Source organism: Emydura macquarii, unplaced genomic scaffold, assembly GCF_026122565.2.
Source record: "Emydura macquarii macquarii isolate MOO-44397 ecotype Brisbane River unplaced genomic scaffold, CSIRO-AGI_Emac_v2 contig_2768, whole genome shotgun sequence".
NCBI lineage: Eukaryota > Metazoa > Chordata > Testudines > Chelidae > Emydura > Emydura macquarii.
Window position 1 is genome coordinate 2,274,007 of NW_027132905.1, and position 23,951 is coordinate 2,297,957.

Below are 23,951 nucleotides of genomic sequence, written 5' to 3' on the forward strand. Positions count from 1 at the left end.
CAGGAGACAAATTCAGGGCTTGTGGTGGGAGAAACAGGGTTTGAAGAGTGCGATGACAAAAAGGGGCATTTGTGTTCCCACCAGCCCCATTCACTCCACCCTCAGTCGCAGCGGTCCCCATTCTCCAGGGCTAGGCTCAGTCGTAGCACATTGTTAAACATATTTAAAACTTAACATCGATGAGGATTACCTGTCTGCTGACGCCTAGTGCCAGCTCTTCCATTCCTTGTTGGAGGAGAGTAAGATAATCCAGTATGGAAACTGAAGTTCTCCTGGATGCTCTCTAGGACCCTTTTCCATCTCTGACAATCTATCACTATGGGAAATTATCACTGCCCGTTACTTTTATTGCACAAAGAGGAAATGAAAACAGGCCCCATGTACACAAAGAATCTGTTCTGCAAACAAATAAGTCTTGTGTAGATCTGTTCTAGTTGGGGTTGGTCCTCTTTGAGTAGGGGGTTGAACTAGATGACCTCCTGAGGTCCCTTCCAACCCTAATCTTCTATGATTCTAAGTTCTGGAACCCAGGTGTCACCACTCATGATCAGGTTGGGAATTATTTGCTGTAATTAACACAGTTCCAACTATATCAGAGATACTGAAGGACAACAACTCTTGCCCCCTGCTTGGGAGAGGATTTGGAGACACAACTCTGCCACCTTTGACAATGGTCCCTGTCCCCCTAGATGGGATCAACTGGTCTGATGGATTCCAGGCAGCCTGTAGTGCACATAAACCTCAGAATGCACTAAAAGGTGCAAGCTAGGCTGCTGGGCACAGTACCCACCCCAGGTTACTGGGAGCAGCTTGTGTTAAGGTATACACTCCACTGAATTGTTAATTGTTTATCGTGCACAAAGCCATCAAAAGGAGCACTGTAGAGTCAAGTGTTGTAGGAAGGAGCCAGGAGCACAAGGGGCAGTTGCAAGAACAGATGATGAGGGAAGGAAAACACTTGCTTTGGATTGAACCCCGGCCTGTGGGTTCAATTCCCAAAGGGGACTGTTTTTCCCCAAGCCCCCAGATATTATGGCGATAGGTGCTTTAGGTATGGATATAAAGCGGAAGACCAACGAAGCGGCAATGCACTGTCAAGCTTGATGTTCCCCAGCTCGTCTGCCATTAACCAGGTTGGCATTCATGCAGCTAAATCATTGATATGCTTCAAAACCTCTCAATGCATCACTGTTCTCTGCCGCGTTTAGTCTCACATTTTGGATTTTCACTACACGATGCCTTTTAGAAAACAAATATTTACCCTTTAAGTAAGTGGATTTGTGGCCTCTACCAAAAGCCAGGTAACTCCTTGTATTTTACAGTCCTACAAGAATGAGTCGGATCATCAGAAAACATCAGCTTTTCGGATTGCCATAGCCAGAGTCAGCACTAGATTCAGTGAACGTACCTCGTTTTTCAAAGCAGGGCTGTAAATAAATAGGATGACCTGACACTTGTTCAACATGTGCTTGTTTATCACTTCTGCTACCCTACAGACTGAGATACCCAGACGCCATAACAAAGGCTGTTGAGCCACCAGCTATACCTACATTCAGTCTGTTGATTTGGCAGGAAAGGAAAAGCCATCGTGCAAGTGAAGTCTCAGGAATCCCTACTGTACACACTCAGGTTGTAGTTGGAAGTTCAGTGCAGCAGTTTAAGAATTCCAGGTTTATTTACCTGACCACTGGGGAGGGCAGAGTCCCTGCTTCCCAGTTGGACTCAGCACTTGCTTCTACTCCTTCAAGGTCCCAATGCTTGACTAAATTCACAACCCTTTATGTTTAGAAAAGTTAAGTCACTTGTCGAGGTTTTTATGGGGGGCTCAGGGTCCTTGACACAGACTTGTAACGAAGACACCTGGCTTTACAGGCAGAGGGTTCTGATAAAGGCCCAACTACCGTTTTTGCAGAACAGGTTTTCGGCGGTGTATGTGGAACATCCTGAGAAGCACACAGATGCATGATATTATTCAGTTATGATCAGCAGAAGGGCTAGAATGAGACCTCCATCACTGTGAATGAGGCGGCAGGAGGCAGAGTTTTTCCTCAAGGGACCCAAACTTTGGAATGCCCTCCGAGGAGTGAAATAGCCCGAGTCTGCTGGCCTCCAGGCCAGGCTGCAATGCTTTTATTTTGGGGTGGGTGGCGAGAGGCCGAGGGTCTTTGCTTGCAGTGCATTTTCTGAGGAGGGTGGGATATTCTTTCATTTTTGCTGTAGGGGTGAGCGGGTTTGCTGCTTTTGTTATTTATGTTTAGGCTAGACTCTTAGCTCTGTTCTTGAGTTTGGGTTAGACGTACCATCCACTGATTGTGAATCCAATGGTGTGTAATGCGGGTCCAAAATGAGTGTCTATAACACATGCACCATCCCAGTACCGCAAACAACTGAGTTCTACAGTGAAGAAATACACGGGCATACTAGAATCCATCATTTACCTGGTATTCTGCGTATGACATTGTTTTAACTGGGAAGTACAGGAAGTGGAGTGGAGTCTTTGGTCAAGTGCTGTCTTTCTGGAAAAGATCTCTAAGTTGACCCAGATGGGTCCCGTTGGAAAACTCCAGAGGGTCTTGTTCAGTTTTGAAAGCAAATTCCTACATTGGTATTTCCATGAATTATCGACTCTGGTTTGGCAAAAGTATCTAACAAGAAAAACCCAAGTCCTGAAAAAATTTCAGTCTAGAAATCCTGATGGGAAAATGCCAGGCCTACAGTCAGTTTGAGCCATGAGTAGGAAGCGGGAGATTTCTACAGAATATTAATTCATGTAATAAATCCATCAGCATTCGTCAGACCTTGGTCAGAACTGCCAGTTTGTAGGCTCACCCCACACCGTCCAACACCTTTTCAGCATGTCAGCAGATGAACCAGGCTTCTTGGTGGAAAAAGCCTGCATAGGAGAGTATACTGGTAGATGACTGAGGTGGTTGATAGAGCATCTAATGAGCAGGAAGTTGTTTGGTCCTGAATCAGGAAACTCACTTGTCAGCCTACTTGCTGGATTTTTAGCCAGGGTTTTTCTATCCATGTTAAGTAACAAGATGTGTTGGTGACAGGTACAACTGACAGGCTCTTCCCTGCCTCCCCCAGATTGAGGTTAACACTGGCTACCTTCATCTGTGTAGATAAGGAACTGGACTAAAAATCCAGATCTGCTGTGTTCAGCTAACATAATGTCCCAGCTAACTTTTCATGAAACTTGTCATAGTAATCCATCCCTTTGATCGGATTGCTGGACATATCCCTGATTCACAGATAATAGGATCCTCCAGGAACTCCTTTTGCTTCCTACTTTGGAAATTGTGTAGCTGGAATTTAATCAGCTTTTGATCTGTCCCTGTGAACGATGTTTTGCACAGGGCACCGTAGTAATTTCCAGTCATCTAGGGGGGGGGGGGGGGGGGGGGGGGGGGGGGGGTGTGTGGTGTGTGTGTGTGTGTGTGTGTGTGTGTGTGTGTGTGTGTGTGTGTGTGTGTGTGTGTGTGTGTGTGTGTGTGTGTGTGTGTGTGTGTGTGTGTGTGTGTGTGTGTGTGTGTGTGATGGCCTTTTATGGCAAGGCTAGCTCAGGGGTCTGACTTCCTTACCCACCGTTACAAAAGCCAGGGAAGATACTGCCCGTGCAATGTGTCTTAAACGGGAACTTCGGGCATAAGTTTCCCCTGACTCATTTGTTTCAAGGACTAGTTCACGCTGTAGATTTAAGTGTTTACATTTGAGACCAACCTCCTCCACCTGCATGAGTGAGGAAAAAGTGGGTATATCAGAACAAGACAGGTGCTTTGTACCCTCAGCCTCCTGCTAACCCTGGAGAAAGCGTTCCTTTTCCAGACCAAGTCTGTGCAGTAACTTTGCGAGGGTAAAATTCCTGCTGTTTAAAGCAGGTTCGCTATTTTGTTCGGGTTGGATGGAAGGCTATTTGCTTGCTCTGAAGGTGGGGTATGTAAATGGATTGTTCAGTTTAGATCCAGCTCCCTCGAAGCACAGCTCAGATGCACGGGGAGCATACTTGATACATTGTGATGTGTTTCCAGTAGGGAGAACGTTAGGGCTTGAGTGGGATCGTTGCTTAAAGCCTTTTATTATGTCAACGCCTTTGACATGTCCCATGTGCAGAAGATTATTCCATGCGCCAGCATGCATACATCCGGAGACCTATTCAGGATAGAAATGGGGCCATTTACTTATCCAGGCAGTATCTTTTGCATGTTGTCTGCTGTTCTTTTGAAAACCTTCATCCCTTTCTGGGAGTATTTGCATCTGAGGAGAGCAAGGGAGATATCTATATTATACGTACCTCAGTTTACTTGCTTGCTATTATTCTGACTGCCTGCACAGAGTTAAATAAGAAAGGGCCAGTAGAAAGAGTAAGCAGGAAACAGAATGAGTCTAGAGATAAATTATCTCCAGAGAAAATACCAAGGGTCCTTAAGAGAAAAATGTGTGGGCGATTAATTGGGAACTGCTCACCTATCAGGTTACCTGGTCTATTTTCCAAAGCTAGTGCCTGAAATCAAAAGGACATTAAATAGTTAAACCCCTCTGTCTAGAGAGGAGGGGGATGAGTGGGCAGCAGCCACCAGTGGGGAGATGATGCAGGAGAGAGACAGAGGCAATGCATGCAAGATGGCAGTCTGCTTCTCCTAGCCCACATGTAGGGTGTCTGGGTTAAGCAGAACCTTCCTAAACTTGCAAAGAAAGGATGAAGTTTATGTCAGACCAGATGGGCAGGCGTTTTTTTAACCCTCTCTGCCAATGGCTGTGTACCTTCGGGTGAACCAAGAACACTTTTCTTTTTAAAGCTGTTGTGTGTCACTTGAATTAGCTGCTGGTCACAGGCTGCCTGGAGGGACGTTTCTTCCAGGTGCCAAATACAGTTTAGCCTGTCATGTTAACACAGCTAGGAGCCGGGGGCTGGAAATCAGAGCTCCGGTGTGAGAGAGCAGTTGAACCGCTGGGTTTCACCTTGAAGGAAGGAAGCTAAGTGTCACCTGAGGGATGTGCTGGAAAGATGACTGCAAAGGGGTCTAAAGCACAGTTCAGCTAACCATGACAACACCCCATTCAGTTTCTTTTGTGGAACACTAGAGTATGCAGCATTCAAAACCCATTTTTAAAGTACTCCAAAATCAGCACCTTCCAATTATCAGGAAAGTTTGCCAACGTTTACAGAGAAAAGAAGAGACACGTCGCACTAGTCTGTGGAGAGTGAGCCTTATAGCTGGGCAGTGGGTCCATGTCTGTGTGGTGAACCATCAGACTGAGCGCCAGTCGCTCAGCAGGGGGGCAGCGTGGAGTAACTTTCCCCGGTGAGCGAGTGGGACAGAAGGGCACAGTGAAGGAAGCATGTGGGGTGATGGCAAACAAGCTACGCTCCAGGTGAGTCAGGACATTTAGTTTGTTCTCACAAGATGTAGGGGGGAGGGGAAAGGAAAGCAATTAAGGAAAGCAATTGTTGCGGCAAAAAAAGGGAGAGTCGTTTCTGCATACACAAATCTTCAGAAAAAACATTAAAAATTTATTTTAAATATTATAAAAGGAAGTCCATTCAACTTTTAAAAACACTCTGCATTATCTCTGAATGACTCCAATTTATGAAAGCTACTACATTAAAGTGCTAGACATCCTTTACCGTCCCCAGATAGTAGGAGCGTGGTCCTGTGCCCAGAAATAAATATACACTGGTTTATGCAGACAGTACAAGGAGTGAATCAACTCAGTCCTTATCAGAGAGACCTCGGAGGCGCCCATCCTAAAAGTTAATGCGATTTGTTACTGTTATTTTAAGGGTTAATGTTTTAGTCTGACTTGATTAGTTTCTATATAATTTTGTAAGCCAAGTTCACATTTGCCTGCTTGCTAATTAGTATCAGAGCTTCCTTTCTAAAGCTGAATAAGCAGTTGTAAGACCGCATGGCTCCCACTGGAAAGCCACACATCTGTTGGAATCACTGATTAGCCTTCTGGGTAATACAGAAGCATCAGGAAAGCTCAGAACACAAAGTGAATAAAGGAAGAGCCTACTCAGCTAGCAAAGGCAGAGTCACAGGAAAACTAGACAAAGGTCTTTTATTATGATTTTCATAAACTTCTCAGTGTCTAGTTTTATACATGATCTCACTACAGAGGAACAACTGGAGTACGAGTTCAGTAGTGTCAGTGACACCTAGATAAGGCAGCCGCTGACTGGTTAATCAGTAAAATGAAATGAATTTACAACTGAAAAATAAGCAAGCTATGCTGGTGGAATCCTCCTCTCAACTTTCTAATCTCTGACTCACTACCCTGTTCCCCTAAGGAAATGTAGTATTTCATTCAAAGCTTTGTCTGTGAAGAACTGTCATTTGTATTACACTATTAAGTCATTTTTACATAATGCTTTTTCTCTGTAAATATCAAAGCACTTTACAAAGGTATACATTACCCACATTTTACAGATGAGGAAAAAGAAGCACAGAGGGGAAGCAGCGGGTCAGCAGAAGAACTAGGAATAGAACCCAGATCTCCATCTCCCAGTCCAGTGCCTTACCCACTAGCCCACACTGCCTCCCCCATAATATAGTACTTGATTTTTTTTAAAATACACTGGATATCACGGACATTAGCCTCAAGCTATTGTTTGTTAACAGTGCTTTGCTAACTTGCTTTCCACAACATTCATCTGTTCAAAATAAAACAAAAACCAAACCATTAGGAACACTTGATGCTAAACAATCCTTTTCTAGTGAAAATGACAACCGGTTCACTGCTGTGTGTGTGTCAGGTAATGACTGGCTTGGGCACTTAATGCCCACCAACATTTCAACATCCTGGTCCTATTTAAAAAAAAAAAATGTACATGAAAATTGCTCCTTTCATCCAGGGATGTATCCTGACTGTTCACAGGGTTCTCAGGTGATCTCCCTCACTCCCACAAGGACCGTGCAGTTACCATAATGATACAGTGATGGCTACAGGAGCACCGTGCTCCACTGTGTTAATACCAATAACCAGTTACTTGTGAACTCAGTGCTCATTTAAGTTCCTATATATATATAACCAGCCCAAGAATTCCTCTGGTCTAACATCAGTTTAACGCCTACTCTATGTCCCAAGCATAATGCTCAGTGGAACACAATAGGGACCATCACTTGAAGAATGAGGCTTCTATCTGCAGACTTCCTACTGAGTGTGATACTCTGTTAATACAGAAAACCTGGAGCCCCTGCATCTCCTGATCAGTACAACCTTCTGTCATCCTAAAATTTGCACTTAAAATCGGACATTTAAAAACACACCCCAGAATGGTAATTGCACACTGCATCAAACCGTCTTGTACACCCTGCTCCCCAAGCCACTTCACTCTTGTCCAGCAAGGCACTAGGAAATGGTTCAAGTTTAGGCATTTGCTGTACATTTGCATTTAAAAAGGCACATCTTTATTTTAATGATGCTGTATTCCCTTTCCATTAAACCCCACACAACCTTCCATGATTGGGAGAGGGGGGAGATTACAGCCATCAAAGCCTACAGGAAAACTCCCTGCACTCACATGCAGTGTCCAGACCCATTTTGTTTGCTCACAGGGGTCAGACATTAGCACCACTATGAAACAGGCGAGAGAGGGAAGAGCATTCTGGGTATTGAAATGTTAGTGAATACACCACACAGCATCCCACTATACTTCAGAATTCTTATATGCAGGGTTGCCACATATTAGAGAATGTATGAAGCCAGGGGCAGAGATTTTTTTAGTTTTGAACAAAAATCTGGATGTGAAAAACATTTATTTTCCCTTAGGTAACTGATGGCATTTGAGACCAGATCTTGACTTGCATGCACATGTGAGGATTTGTTTACGGATTCATGCTTTGGTGATTTTTGCTGATAAATAACTAGACATAATTGAAATAATTAGCCTGATTACTCTGCAAAAGCTCAATTTCTCAATCAGTGGGTGACCAAGTATGGTAATACTTCCCATTAGTCAGCAAAGCCGCTGGGCATTGAAATGTATAATTAATGTACGTAAAACAATAGCTCAAAGAACACCACTGAGCCAATCAGACAGGCAGGCTGAATTCATGGGATATTCTTCATTTGAAATCCACCAGATTGACAGCACTCCAACGGACCTGGAGAGACTATCCCTAAAAGAGACTATAGCATTCTCGGTCTGTTCAACTCTTGGTCTCTGTGCTAAGCCCAGAAACAGCGGTGCCAGCTGTGTGAGTGGTCCTATGACCAGGATCTGTCAAGCAGGAACTGCATTAAGATCACCAAGTCCTTTGGTGCATGCTGCCAAACAACTGTCCTGGAGCCAAAGCCAAATCACTGACCTAGGTATCAAAGGCTCCCATCCCCTCCCCAATAATCTCAAAAGCTTGTGTCCAACATGGTAAGCAGCTACAAGTCCAAAACTTTGCTTACAAGGTGAATCCAAGTACAGAGCAAGCCGTGTAATTTAAACAGAAGCTGATCCCCTAATGAGGTGGAAAACTAAAATGCAGGCATTAAAGTTACAGCGCTATTAGCTGCAGCAGAATGACCAAGAGATCATTTACAGATTGTCTCCCCCAATTATAATAAACTCGTGCTCTTCACGTACAGCTTCTTGTTTCACAGGTATTTAAACATTCAGAGACATCACCAGGCCTTTTAGCGACCCACAGTAAGTACAGCCAGGCTAATGAGAGCATTAATAACTTAAGGAAAACATCTGACAGCTACATACAAAGCACTGGAAACAGGCGCCCCCTCCCCCCCAAGGGATCAAAAAGTGCTCCTAATGAGATGTTACAGATACTTAGAACATATAACATTATATTTTAATCAAAGAATGTGTGGCACTGGTCTAGTTTGTACAGCACCTCTTGCTGTAGTATGCTGGCACCACATAGGGATCACAGAAAAAAAAACATGGACTATCCCAAAAGGCAGTCACTCTCTGTCCTCCCACCCCTCCAAATGAAGCTGTGATTGACTTCAAAGGACTATGTGAATCCTTTGCAAAAATGCTGTAATTAGCAACCTCTCAGAAGTAAAGTCTGGGTTTATTAGTTTCCAGACTGCAGCAAGCCCACTCTGATTTACGTGACAAAGGTGCATCAAATTCTGCACCATCATTAAGAGATCAGTCACCTGATAACCTCTTCAGCTCTTGAACTAATGCAGGAGGGAGCAGGCAGTAGCAGAAGCGGTTGCATTACCGTCTTGTGGTGAGCAAGGGGAGGCTTGAACCACAAAGCGGATGCCATATGGGCCTCCTGACCCCAATCAGAGCACAGCTCTCTTGTGAAGCTTATGAGCCGCACAGCAGGGCAGATGCCTGAAATGGGGTGCTTCATGTCCCGGCAAGAGCAGAGATCTATTACTGTACTGCTCAGGAGTCCCAAAGAGCAGCCTGCTCTTCCTGCAAACATACCCTCACTCATCCCAAGACAGTGCTTCGGTTGTTTCAGCCCCTCATGCTGCGGCATGCTTTGCAATCCCAGAGCTGGCCACATGCTGCCCACTCCTGAAGAGTGCTTACAGGGTAGGTGGACAAGCTAAGCAGCTGGGTGGTGAGAGAAAAACGGCTAGTTTGGTTGATTTATGCAGCATCTTAGCAGAAGGTGAACTATGCAGTCATCTGTCGGAACAGAACGGCCTTGTACCTGGGCCCTGCACTCACTGGGGTTACCTCCACACTGCAGAGAGATGGAGTTCTGGCCACAGAAAGCCATGGGCCAAATTCAGCCATGGTAGCAGTCTCAAATCCTTCAACTTCAGTAGAAATGCTAAGAGTGAATTTGGCCCCAGGTCTCTAGAAGAAAACTAGGTTTTCCTAGGCAGCAGATTTCATAGCAAGGATTCTTGGAATGTTTCTATCCTAAAAACACCCCATACTATAAGTGACTGTGCATTCTGATATTAGCGAGAGTTGCCACAATTATTTTAGCTGCAGGCTGTTCCATTAGCCTAAAATCCTCTTCTCTATTTCTTCATGAGAATGGCCGGACTGGGTCAGACCAGTGGTCCATCTAGCCCAGTGTCCTGTCTCCAACAGTGGCCAATGCCAGGTGCTTCAGAGGGAATGAACAGAACAGGCAATCATCCGGTTGCCTATTTCCAGCTTCTGGCAAACAGAGGCTGCAGACATTTCAGAGCATGGCCACCCTTGCTAATAAGCCATTGCTGGACTTGTCCTCCATGGACTTATCTAGTTCTTTTTTGAACCCTGCTATAGTCTTAGCCTTCACATTCATACTGAAGAGAGACAACAATGGGAAGCAGAGAGCAAGGTGCATGGGCATGAAATTGTGTTTTTTCCACAGGTGACTTATACTCACTGGAACATTAGTTTCAACTGCCTTTAGTTCACTCAAATTGTATTCCTTTTCCTTTGGAAGGCATTACAGGGGCCAAGCTGCTTTAAGTATATTTTGGTTTGGGGCACAGAAGAGAAAGACACTCATTTTATTTTTCTATTGCTTTTTACACTTTGATGCACTGGAAGTCAGTGTATTTGTTAGGTACTCAGTTGTGTTGACTTTGCACAGTAATTTTGAGTGCATGTTTTGCTTGGATGGATTCTGGGAGGTAAAGTGACTATTTGGGAACACTTTAGCAGCTACAGAAAGAGTGGTATTGTACTTGTGTGGGCCATGGAGAACATAACCATTCATGCCAGACCCATCTGGGAAAGTACCACGTGTGATCTAAATGCAGGTTGAATCAGGTTAAAAATAGTCTCTGATCTGGTCTTGACAGACAAGTGATTCTGGTAAAGCCTCATGGACTTCCATCATCCCCAAAAGAGAAAGATGCAGCATCTGAAAAATAAAGACTGGCCTGCTAGTCACATCCTTCTCCTGAGATTCTCCCTTTTACCTTAATTGTTTGTTTAAAAAAAAAAAAAATCTTTAAAAATTTTTTGTAACCCTCCCCAGTAAAAACTATAGCTGTAAAATACATATATTTGTAGTTTTTAAAGATCAAGATTTCTGTTAAATTTTTCCAAGACGGTTGAGTTTGTATGTTCAAATATCCACTGCTGCGACAGAGAAGAGGGATTGCAAGTGTTCATAAAGATCTTTCGGTCACTCTCGCTGCAGTCCATACAGCTGTTGCTTACTGGGTGGTAAAGGGTCTTGTCCTGAGGAAGAAAAATTCAAAATCAATTTGCTGGACTGGGGAACATTCTGGGGTCTATAGGTAAGTAAAAGGAAAATCCCACCGAGGAAAACAAGGCTGATCCTATTTTACCCGTCTGCTGCCCTATCACATCTAGATACAAGCCTTTGAATGGAAGGGCGTCTCTCTCATTTGGTCTTGCCCTTTCAGATATTTTACCCATCACATTTCCCCCCCCACCACTATTTCACCCTACTCCTGACTTGCTGTTGGCTGCAGACATCTCATGGAAATGGAAAGGACTTATGCATCAGATCTAGTCTAACATGTAACTTGAACTGCAAGCTCTTCAAGACAGAAATTTTCTTTCTTGTGCATGGTGCTCTGAACAGTTATTTATGATATTCCACAAATTTAAAAAGTCCGTTCCCCTTCTAAAGTAGGATAGTTCCTTGCATTTTATAATGCTTTGTTCCGTCTGCTTTTAAATTTCTCGAGTGGGGTCCCAAGCACTTCCCTGGGGAGACGTCGACATCCCCCACTCCCACTTCTCCAGCAGACACTAATGTTACTTTTGCTGTCTACTTCACTTCATGTTATCTGGATGAGCAGTAGAATGCATCACTTCTGCAAGAAGTGCTGAACTGGTTCAGAGATCAGGATTTCCACGTGAGCCCTGCCTACATACTTGAAATGTTAGTATGGCACGTGTGTGCCTGTCCACATTTTCTCTCCTTGCCACCGGCACCCAGTCCAACCCTTGCAACATCTGCCAGGCAAAGCAAAAGCAAACTAAAGCTAGATTCTTCAGCCTGCAGGCTCACGTTCTGCTGTTTACCCTCCAGTCACACAGTGCATAGGAGGTAGGGAGGGGGACAGATTGTGGGAAAAGCGCATTCTAAATAAAAATCTCTACTTGTTGCTACACGAACATTGATTGTAAAGTATTGATTCACATCCGCTCATGAAGGAGCATCCACATTATTAAAATCTCAACCTGAGGAACTCTAGTACAACTTCATAAACAGGTTCTGCATGGCAGGTATTGCATTACTGCCCAGCTGTGGGTGGAAACTGCTGCTGGTTTAACACCGAGGGTCTCCTTGCTTGTTCTTTTGTTGGCTAGGAGCAGGAGGCATGACAATGCTGTTCCTTCCCATTTCTAAATGAAGCAACAGGGAGACAGCGCCATCTAATAAGGGCGTATAAAAGGGACACGAGGAGCCTTGCACTCGTGTGAGTGGAAGGAGCAGGACTGAGTGCTGCCTGATTGAAGCCAATCTGCAATCATGCAAGAACAGAAGTTGGTCTTACACTGACTTTCCTATAACCAAGTACTGAGCCCACACTAAACCAGACACAACTGGTACAAGCAGAACCAGTTTCGGGGAAGTCACTGGAGCGGTGCTGCTTACGCCATCAATGAAATGTGGTTCCAGTGCCCACACTAACAAGACAGACACAAATCGCTACCTGGGGCAGGCTCTGCAGAGCAAACATAAGAAGCAGGCTGCTTTTGCTGTCTCATGTAGTTTGTGGTTTTAATACCCTCTTCTTACTCATGGACTATGTCTACACTTGCTGCCAAATTCGGCAGCAGTCGACAAGGGATACGCAAGCTACTTTACGTAGCGTGTGTATCTCCTCTTGACTTCCTAACTTCTACTTACCGTGGTGTCTTCTGTTCGCTGTGCTGATGGGAAATGCCCTCCTGTCGATGCAGTATTACTCTACCTGGTGGAGGTGGATTAATAGCATCGATTTCCCGGTCAATTGAGCAGGTTTCCACTTCCGGCAAATTTGCCGCCGTCTGTCTAGACATAGCCATGAGTTTCTCATGGAGGCCTTTTCCATTCAGGTAGGTGAAAAAAGATACATCTACCCTATCTTGCCTGTGCTGCTTTTATTAATACTAAATGACAATGGATTCCTATAGATTCTCTTATCATAAATACATGAATCACAAGAGAATAATGCACGAGTCATGTTATTACACAGAATCTCAGGTGTTCATGGAATGATGTGACATCATCAAGTGAACACACTCACTTTCCTGTATCTCCACAACTGGTTCCCCTTCATTCCATGACAATCGTAGAGGGTCACAGGACTGCTGTGGGAAATGGCATCGAAACAGAACTTCTTGGTGTGCTGAGGGTCCCCGGGACGGATATCTTCCCGCCAGCTGAAGGTGAATACCTGCCAGGACAAACACAACCCTCTTAGAATGGGATGAATGTGCATGAATGAAGAGAAGCCACCCAGATTCAAGACTGAAATTCTTCCGTTTCCCCACAGGGCACAGCACTGCTCAGCTCGATAGCACTTCTCTGGGGAAGGCAAGCCACTTCCCCAGTTTGGTATGTGGATCTGAATGGGGGTACTGAGCTTACAACTCCCTGCTTAGAGCACTTGCCAGTGCAGAGGGCAGAATCAGGAAAGAGCTGCAAGCTGCCCTCATTAACAATGGTTCTGTGGTCGGCCCTGGCAATAGGCACAACAGCTCAGGGAATCTGAGCTAAAGCCCTGTGCTCCCCAGGCTATCAGGGGCTCCTTGGAGGTAGCACGAGCTACTCAGTGGGAAGGGGACAGAGGCTTCAAGACTAAGCTTGGTAAGTTTATGGAGGGGATGGTATGATGAAACTGCCTACAATGGCATGTAACCAATCTGCGACTGCTAGCAGCAAATATCTAGTCATGGACCAGGGCCCCACTCGCTCTAGATGGGGAGGGCTCTAAGTTACTATAGAGAATTTTTTCCCAGGTGTTTGGCTGCTGGGTCTTGCCCACGTGCTCAGGGTCTAACTGCCAGATTTGGGGCCAGGAAGGAATTTTGCCCCGGGTCAGACAGGCAGAAACCCTGGGTTTTTTTTGGCTCACTGCAACGTGGGGGCAAGTGTCACTTGCAGGTTTAAACTAGTGTAAATGGCAAATTCTCTGTAACTTGAATTCTTTAAATTATGATTTGAGGACTTCAATAACTCAGACAGAGGTTAGGGGTCTATACAGGAGTGGGTGGATGAGGTTCTGTGGCCTGCAACCTGCAGGAGGTCAGACTAGGTGATCATGATAGTCCCTTTTGACCTTAAAGTCTATAAGGTAACACGAGAATGGTACTCTCAATTGATCTTTTCCACTGACCTAGGAATGGCATCAAGATCCCGATCCCTTTTTTATGGTGGTGGCAAAAGATGGAATGGGAGTAAAAAGGGATGAAGTGACCAAAGGAGGAAGGCTGTAGCCTTAGTGTCTTAGCACTGGTGTTGAAATGCCAGCTGCCAATAGGCCCAGCCTGCGGGGCTGAGTCCTACTGGGCAATGAAGCTATAGTTTGAAATTTCGTTATTAGTATAAAAGCGTTTTGTTTTCCACTTGGGGCAGGGACTGTCTTTTTGTTCTGTGTTTGTACAGCACCTAGCACAATGGGGTCCTGGTCCATGACTTGGGCTCCTAGACCCTATGGCAATATAGATACTTAGGGGTACGGGTTCCCCACTTGTGACATTAACAGGCACTGGAATTTATCCAGGAAGTGGGAATTCCTTTTCAGAGTGAGGTTGTTCACTCCCAGTTAATAGGAGACAGTCTGGGGCAGAGAAGCTGCCTCCCTCCCTCCCTCGTCAATCCCTGGAGAGCAGGAGCTGCTCTACGGATTGTGGCTATGTGATCATGGAGACAACAGGAGAGGAACTCTTCAGAAATACACATACCTCAGTGTCAGTAGGAAGGTGAAGCTAATACAGAGGTAGCTTTGTGACTTTACTATTCAAAGAGATGCTATCAAAAACCCCCTATAAGGGCCAATTGCCCCCCCCTTCTCCCCAGAAGAGAACCCAGAGGGTTTCAATGGAAAACCTTCAATGGAAGTTGTTATAGTTTTTCAGAGATGGATTATACAAAAACAAAGTCACACTATCATCCTAAATTTAAACAAACAGCTCCATAGATACTTGCCCAGGGAACCCACTGACAGAGTGAAGGATTATTTTTTTAACCAAATCTCACAGTAAATTGGTTTAATTTCCAATTTTCATGCATCAAAATTCATATGCAACAGACCTTTATCTTCTAATACCAAATCCATTTCCTTGAAGAGTTATGTATTGCTCCATAATAGATACATTGTTTTCTTGATCTTTCCTCAGCTTGGCAGCTACATTTTAGACTAACAATATTTCCCCCCACTCAGTTACAATAAAGCTGTCATTTCTGGCACCTAATGTGTCAAGAGGGTGGATCTATAGCCCAGCCATTTTAATCTCTCTCCCCAGCAATGGTTGGGATGTTAACCATGCATTTGCTTCCTGTCAGAGGAACAATAGTAAGTGGTTATTGAATATGCCTGCAGGTTCATCGATACGTACGGTACTCCTCTTCATCACTTCTTTCAGCAGATGCTTTGAAGTTAATATTCACTTTGTTACAGATTATAGTTGCCTTGTTACCAGTTTTTTTATTGTTTTGGTGTATTCTTTTCCTCTGTTCTCTTCTGTTCACCCCAACACTTCAAAGACTGGTTAAAAGCTCCACAATGGGCCTTCCTGGCTCCAGATCCTCTCTCTCCCACTGTTTGCGTTTACACTAACTGCTGCAGTCTAGTAGGAACAGCATCAATACGTTTGGTGCTTCGACCACATTTCACTCACCCAGCACAACATTGTACCTCATTACTGAGAGGTGAAGCCATTGTGATCGATGCTGCACATAGGAAAGGTGACCATTTATGTCACTGTTAAACAATTTCCATAAATCCTGCACAAAGTGCATCATGGAAGGAAGGTGTCAATGGAAAAGTTATGATTTGCTCAGTATGATTATCCTGTTTATACGCATGTATCATCTTTGTATCTGAAGTTATGAATATTAGCTATGTGCTTGTATCTTAAATCTGCGTTGTATTCCGGGGTGTTACCCTCCAGATACATTTACATCAAGACTATGTGCTTGTATCTTAAATCTGCGTTGTATTCCTGGGTGTTACCCTCCAGATACATTTACATCAAGACTAGACAGCTAGGTATTGATGGCCCATCAAGGATACTCAGCTCTCACAATGGGCCATAGAAGAAACTCATCCCGCACAGATAGCCCTTCCTCAGGATGCCTCAGACAACAAGGATCCAGTGGCCACGCCTTGTCATTCAGCAAACCATGTAAGGACACGTGATATGATCATGTGACCCTGGACTCCATCTTGGGCCAGTAACTTTCCACAAACAGGGGCTGTGGGCTTTGTTTGGGATAGTAAAATTCCAAGCACATGGCAGAAGATATAAAAGACCCCTGAGATATCTCCATTTTGTCTTCATTTTATGCTTCATTTCTCTGGACTGGAATTCTAACAAGGAAGCTTTGAACAAGGACTGATGACCCCCAATCTATTTGGGTGATTCCAGAGAGATTTTACAAGTCAGCAATCTATCACTTCTATCACTGTAATATTCTATCACTGCTACAAACCTAATAAGGACTTTGCAATCATTTGTATTTGATTTAACAACTATTTATAACTCTCCTTTTCTTTTATTAATAAATCTTTAGTTAGTTTAATAAGGATTGGCTGATAGCGTGATATTTGGGTAAGATCTGAAATATATACTGACCTGAGGGTATGTGTCTGATTCTCTGGGATTAGTAAGAACCTCTCATAAAGTGAATTAGATTTTCAGTAACCCCTCGCCATATTAGACCTATTTATCTGGATTGAAGCCAAGGGCTGGAATGCCTAAGGAGGACTGTGTTTAGCTTCTGGTTAACCAGTGTGGTACTGCAGAAGCTATTTTGTTACTGGCTCGTTGAATCTAATTATCGAATAAATCACCAGTTTTGGGTATTATCTACCCTATTTCTTGCAGTGTGGCATTCTCAATGTGACCCACCCCAGGCACCTGGTCTCAGTGATATTTTTAGGTCCTAATTTAGATCATGGCAAAGATGTTTATTTTTAATGTAGCTTGTCCTCATCATAAGCCTTTTAAAAATGAATGCGTTATGAGGAAGACGCGATTACCTGTATGTTGTTCCAAGCTGCCTCTCCTCTGCCTTTCACGCAGGTTTCCAGCCTCAGTGGGGAGCCCAGAACTCCGTGCTTAGTATCTGCACATAGACCAGTTCCTACATTACGGATCTGCAATATTAAATTGTTAATTAGTTATGTTACACTTCTATTGAAGTGACAGCTAAATGGCAGAATGATTTAAGGAGTTACCTTAAACAGCAGTAGTTATTAGTACAAAGATGCATTGCAAAATGCCTTACATTATTATACAATTGAGCTGGCATTGTTACAGCTGGAAAGAGGCATGCAAAGTTTGTAGGTCAAAACCAGGGATTAATTTATATAGCACAGTGATCTGCTTTAAGTGCCCTGCATTTAACTTAAACAGAATGTACACTAGAGGACAGCAGAGCCTATTATTTAATAATTAGCAGAACAAGTCTCACTTATGGGCTTCTTATCCCTAGACTAGACGCGTTATAATGAGTAGTATTACTCTGGTTTTTAGAAATGGGAAAGATAAGGTGCAGAAAGGCTAGCTGACTGGCCCGAGGTCTCACAGAACACTTGGGTTTTATTACTATTGTGATTCTTGATTCCTCAATCCCATGTCCTATCGACTGGATTACGCTACCTCCCCTAACCAATACACAGTGCACTAGCTGCAATCTTACAGAACAAGCCAGTGTACGGATCACGTGCTAATGGAAATGGTCAGCAAAAAAGTCTGCCCTATTCCTGAGCAGGCCAGTCCAACGAACCATGCAGGAATTCTGATCTCAAGCATTCAGAGCAGAATCATTATGAATAAGGATGTTATGTCTGCTCACAGGAATGTGGCTAATAGATATCCGCATTCGTGATTAGCTCTATTATAACGATCCAAAACAGCCTGGTAGATCTTTGTGGCTTGTCAACCCTGGCAGTTTATGAGATGAACTCACCTCTCCCCAGGCAGCTGCCGGGGGCTCCACTGGTGGGTAGAACTTGGGCAAGTCCCAAGCGATCTCATTCATGAACCACTTGAAGCTCTTGCAGTTGAGGTTGTTGCGAAGTTCCTTCTGAGCAGTCACATCCCCTGCAGAGAGATGCCGGTACTCGGGTCTACGCTGGTAGATGTACTCTGCGTATTCATCCATCCACACTTCGGCCACGCGCTTCAAGTTCTACATAGGTAGCAGACATGTGGAAGGAACGAGAGGGAAGAAGTGTATGAAAAACTGTGTCCACTCCAACTCTGCATTAGAATTCAGAGCAGGTCTCATGGTTTTGCTCAGAAAGATTTTCATTAATTAATTTTCTCGGGCTGCTCGGAGCAAGATAATTTTTGGTATTATTCTCTACTTCCAGGAAAGTTATAAGAAAAGGTATTTTTGGTTGATGTCAAAACAGAATCCTTGGTGGTTGGCCATTACATGTGGTTCCTTGTGCTGTGGAAACAGCATTTAGCCAGAAGTTGATTTAAAACACAAGTCAGAGCAGAGACAGCAATTGTAAATGCCACTGTATACGTACAGGTCTGAGATGACAACTTCTCACCCCTCCTGCTCTAATCCATCCTGCCACATCCTTTTGTCTTCCTTTCTGAATGAGATCTGTAGCACCCAGTTTTGGAAAGCATCTTCTCATGGTATTCTCTCCTCTCCATTGTTATTAATTCTTTTATATCAACAACTAAGAGAAACTTAACATTGAAACACAGCAAGGGGGAGAGTATGTACACTAGAGATGCAGTCCCTCCAGAACATCCCCTGCTGTTTGCTTCCTGTTAACAAGTTTGCCCATGACCAAGTCAATTAAAAAAAAACAGCAAAGCCTTTTGTAGGCTAACTCTAGGTCTGTACTAACTTTAAAATGGAACTCAAGTCTTCATTTGGAAGAAATAAACTCAGATATATTGATAAAAAACAACAAGCAGGTAACGGCATACACTGAATTTTAGTTAATTACATTACTAAACCAGCAGTGTGATCACTTCAGTGCAAACAGTTTGCTAGCATTAAATCCACAATGTAGCTATACACAGTTTTTTGACTGCTGCTAAACACACAGGGTAGATCCAGCACAAAGTACCTGCTGTACTGCCTAACACAGTGAGTACAATATGTCATTAGCTCCCTGACTGCTGCCTGGCAACATTAGACACACTCTCTCTGGAATATACCAACGGTACGGCTGAGCACAACAAATACACCTGACATACCAATTCCAATGGAACGCTCCACTGACAGCACTGCATTTGGAAGGGAGGATTAGAAGCAAAAACCGTGAAGGCAACTGTGAGCAAGTCACATTCTTATCCTGCTCCAAATACAGACAGTCAACTGTATATAAGGCCAAACACACATCTTTCCTGAGGTGTGACTTTATGATCTGATTTGCCAACAACTAAATGTATACCTCAAGCCTCAACATTGTCCGAGTTTGGCAATTACAAGGTTTCCAGCAGGATCCTCCCATGTCTGCCCCTAATTCCCTCAGACATCCTGGAGTTTACAAGGAATCAGAACAACTGACTCAGCAGTTTCATGCAGGATTCTAACATAACAGGGGAGATGAACAGAAGAACACCACATCTCTGAGAGGTCATTCCTTTGCCACAGTAATACTTGATAAGACTGTCCTGATTATGTAGCTGGAATGTAAGATGTTTTCTGACCCTCTGGATCTAGGTATAACCAGGTAGGACCACTCTTTCTTGTTTAGTTTTATATCCTTTTTTATTTTCCCACCAGAGGGTGCTACTAACCTTTTTTCAATTTCTTTACTTGCAAACAATAGTAGAAAACTGCAGCGTACAGTGCTAAGGACTTATCTTCCTTCTTTCTCAACGACGATATTGAAGAAATTTGAATGGATAAGCCTTATAGCTTACTCCTCCAGTACAGTGTGAGGTATGAGGATGAAGGGGCTCTTTTTTTCTTTTACTATTGATTTAGGAAGTTTTAATAGGTTTGCAAATCTTTGCCATGTAAATATCAAACACAAAAACAATCATTACAACAGTTTGCAGTGTTGTTGTAGCCATGTTGGTCCCAGGATATTGGAGACACAAGGTGGGTAAGATAGTATCTTTTACTGGATCAGTGGTGAACCAGACACAGAGCTACACAGACCTCTTCTTCAGGTCTGGGAAAGGTAGTCAGTGTAAGGTACTCAAGGTCATAACTAGATGACAAGGTGATACAAATTATTTAGCCTAAGGGGTAAATGTGTTGCAGGAGACCAATGAAGAGGAAGTGGGCAATCAACACCTCTCTAGTCATAAGACAAAGGAGGTTAGTAGATTACAGACTGTTGTACAGAGTCATGACACCATTATTTCTGAGACCTTGACATTTAGCGTTTGAGTTATGAATTTAAGCTCCCAGGCTTGTCTTTTGTAGGTGGTGTCCTATGACTGCAGAGGTGTTAATTGTCCACTTCATTTTAAATGGTCTCCTGAAACATGTGTTTTACTCTTTAGGCCAAATAAACTGTCACACCTTGTATTTAGCTGAGACACTCTGAATACCTTTCCAAAACCTGGAGAAGAACTCTGTGTAAGCTCAAAAGCTTCTCTTTCACCAACAGAAGTTCCTCACCCAACTTGTGTCTCTCATATACCGGGACCAACATGGTGACAACACTGCAAAAAACATCTGAGCATGTGCCAGTCCCACTCAACGATGTCTAGTTACTATGACGACGGATGCTCTAGAAACATCTCTTCTGCTTTTCTTCAGTTAGTAACTGTAGTTACCCATGCCGTACTGTCTCCTTACTTCAGTGACAGATAAGGCCTCTTGCATTTACTCTGGTGATCACAAATTGCTGTACCTGTACTTCTCTAAATCTTCCTCCAGAATCAAACACTTTCCCAATTTCCACAGCATGAAACAGGTTGCATGTTGTACAATAAGTCCAAATACTCCACAGTTGCCATCTGCACGTCTGTGCTTCCCTCCTGACATCCCGCCTGCTACATTAGCAGCACATTTCTGATTTACATTTCACCATTGGCCTCACTGCAGGTGCTTAGTATAGGGCACAGCTGCAAAGGGGTTGCATCTGACAATGTTGCTAGTTTCATTGCTCAAATTAGCACTGATTAAGCCTTCACTGCTTATTCTGGGCACGTACTCAGGCAACTCTCCAGCAGCTCACATGTTTGCCCACAGTGAAGCAGGCCAGGCATTCTACTGCTTTCTCTTAAATCAGTGCAAATCACTTAATTCTACAGGAGCTCAGCTTTGGATAAGGGCAGCCTCTTTCCCTTCTCCCACTTGTTTGAAAGGCAGAGGTGATTTTAGTTTATCACCTAGCACAGCAGTCTCTGTTCATCCCTTGCTATCAAATAAAGCCTGGATCAGGCTGCAAACCAGTTTCCTACCAAGCACCACTGGGAAGATGGAAAACACCCCAAAAGGGAATTACTGGACACTATTGTTGTTGCTATGTGAAGTACTCTAGACTGTGGGGAGGGGCCCCACCAACTATGCCTGCGGTAAGAGGGGAGTGCTTTGTGCAGTCTCACACACAATTCCAAACGCCTTTTTGCTATCTTAATCTCCTCTAGAGAAATAAGTTGCAGCTGTGGTGATGGCTGCTGCTCACAATAAGTGGGGCTGAGATCTACTTATTTGCTCTTTCCTACTGCTTCCTTTGCTCTCATCTTCTGTCATACAAAGAACTTCTTGTTATATCCACTGCCTCTTCTCTCTCCCACCTGCCTCAGAGACAGCAACCAATTCACCCTCCTCTCCATCCATTATCCCTTACTTTTCTATTCTCTTTGTAGACAGTAGAAGGGTGACTGTTCCAAGATGTAATGTATTTCTCTGATGGAGTGTCCTTGTTTGGTGAAGGTGCTTTTAAGTGTGAATCCCAGACTCTCTCATGGGAGCATATTCGTTAGTATCTGAGTGTGAACCTGCAGACATATCTCCCACTGCTACGATGATCAATACTTTGTACAAACACACCTTTCAAGATCCCTGGGTCCTGCACATACCTATCACAACATGTGGTGTACTTCATTGAGGACACTAACTTCACCCATACAGTTGTTAATGGGGCAACTAGGCAATCACTATGCTCAAGTGAACTCACACACAAAAATGATTAAAAAACCGTATTGCCCGTGGGTCAATGCTTTTCACAAAATGATCACTCTATATCTGATCTCTCAGTCCCCATCCTCAAAGGAAACCTGCACAACACATTCAAAACATGAGCCTGGGATCTTAAATTAATTGTATCAGAGTACAGTAATGAGATCTCTCTTTTTAACAGAGTATTACCCTATTACAGGGTGAGAACAGCCATGACATGCCATAAAGGCTGAAAGGCCTTTCAATCATTGAAGCAGCACAACCACCACCCTGTACCACACTGCCCAGAATGTCTTCTAAGCTATCATAACATTGAAATTTTACACAAGTGATAAACACATACTGTGTCTTTTACTGGGAATTATATTGCTTACAGCCAGCCAAGCGCACAACCCCAGAACTCTACATGCCCTGAGAGTTTTGGTCAAGATCAAGAGTAGCTGCTGGTTATTTTTAGATTTCCTCTCCAGTGGAGAGGGTGGGGGAGAATAACTGTACCTTGCCCTAACAGAAGGACCAATTTGCTAAGCCAATAGGTCTTTTTCCACCTCTAAGCATGATACAAGCTATGGAGAGTTGAGGCTTGCAGAGTCCTCAACGTGCCTGTCCCTGGGCCTCAAGTTGGACGGGAAGGCTAGTTAGAAAAATGCTTACCCTTGCCAGGCTGACTCCTGTTGGAACCTTGTAAGGAACGTATTTCCTGTAGATATGACCCACTCGGGAGCAAGGGATGTCCTCCATGCGACCCCCACACATCCACACCTGTAGGATGGCAGAGAGGGACAGACGCACAATCGGAATTCACTTCAGTTGAAAAACAAAACTTTCAATATAGAAAAATGTACCCAAGCTTTGTATTTTAAAGACTGATTCACAGTCTCTCCCTCAAATACTACTTTCAAACCTGATTGCTGGCTGCGCACAGTTAGGCATCTTTCAGATTAGCCAAAGGATTAGCACATTAGCTGCGGAGACGCTCTTCAGATCCTTGGCCTTCGGGTGGGAAGAAGCAAAGGACTCTGAACAGCACAGCACCGACACAGATTATTTCCCAAGTTAACGTGGAATGTTATATTATTGCACAGAGTGATTAAAAATTGGATCTCCATGCCAAATCCTGTGCTCTACGTCAGGCAAAAGCTCCAAAAGTAGCTTGAGGGAGTAACACTGTAGGTCAGATCATGTGCTATACAAACACCCTTCATGGAATTATTCACAAGCCTGTCTAAGCTTCAAACCAGAAAATACTGGCTCCCATGCTTTTGTGCTACTGCTGGGTATCAGAACAAAGTCTAGATCTAGGAGATCAATGCTATGTTTTTAATGTAGAGACACGCTCCTAGCTTCTGCAGCCCTGCAATTAGTGCTAGTCCTGTTGGGTGAAAACAATTACATTAAAAAAAAAAAAAAGGAAGAGAAAGTCAATGGAATAGAGCATTAGCTGCAGAATAATGACCTGATGCTTGATTAGTGTTAAGGTGAGGCCAAGAAGTTTATTTTCCATGCAGAGACATTGATTCTGTGCCAACATCCTTTAATATCTTTCTTTTATATCTAGATTAATGCAGATGTAATCTTTTTGCCCGACTAAGTGAATGAAAGAGTGAATGCTGCTCTCTGTACCAGTGAGTAAATGCATTCCAGTAGGTTTAAGGAATACATTTAGGAGCTTCAGCCAATCAGAAAACATCTAATCTATATGTTTAAAAAAAAAGGATATTGCACTTTTCTTAGACTGACTTCTGTTTTTTTGTTTTGTTTTTTTTA

General features: G+C 43.7%; 1 protein-coding gene across 1 annotated transcript in view; it reads right to left on the minus strand.

Moving 5' to 3' along the window:
• Positions 1–6,050: 6,050 nt before the first annotated feature.
• GALNT10 (polypeptide N-acetylgalactosaminyltransferase 10) overlaps positions 6,051–23,951 on the minus strand; it is a 128,798-nt gene continuing 110,897 nt past the window's right edge. Inside the window, exons 8-12 of the mRNA XM_067566385.1 lie at positions 22,839–22,946; positions 18,036–18,257; positions 17,104–17,220; positions 13,144–13,293; positions 6,051–11,116 (exon numbers count right to left, since the gene is read on the minus strand). Of these exons, the coding sequence (XP_067422486.1) occupies positions 10,949–11,116; positions 13,144–13,293; positions 17,104–17,220; positions 18,036–18,257; positions 22,839–22,946 (765 nt within the window). The 3' untranslated portion in view covers positions 6,051–10,948. The remainder of the gene's footprint in view (positions 11,117–13,143; positions 13,294–17,103; positions 17,221–18,035; positions 18,258–22,838; positions 22,947–23,951) is intronic.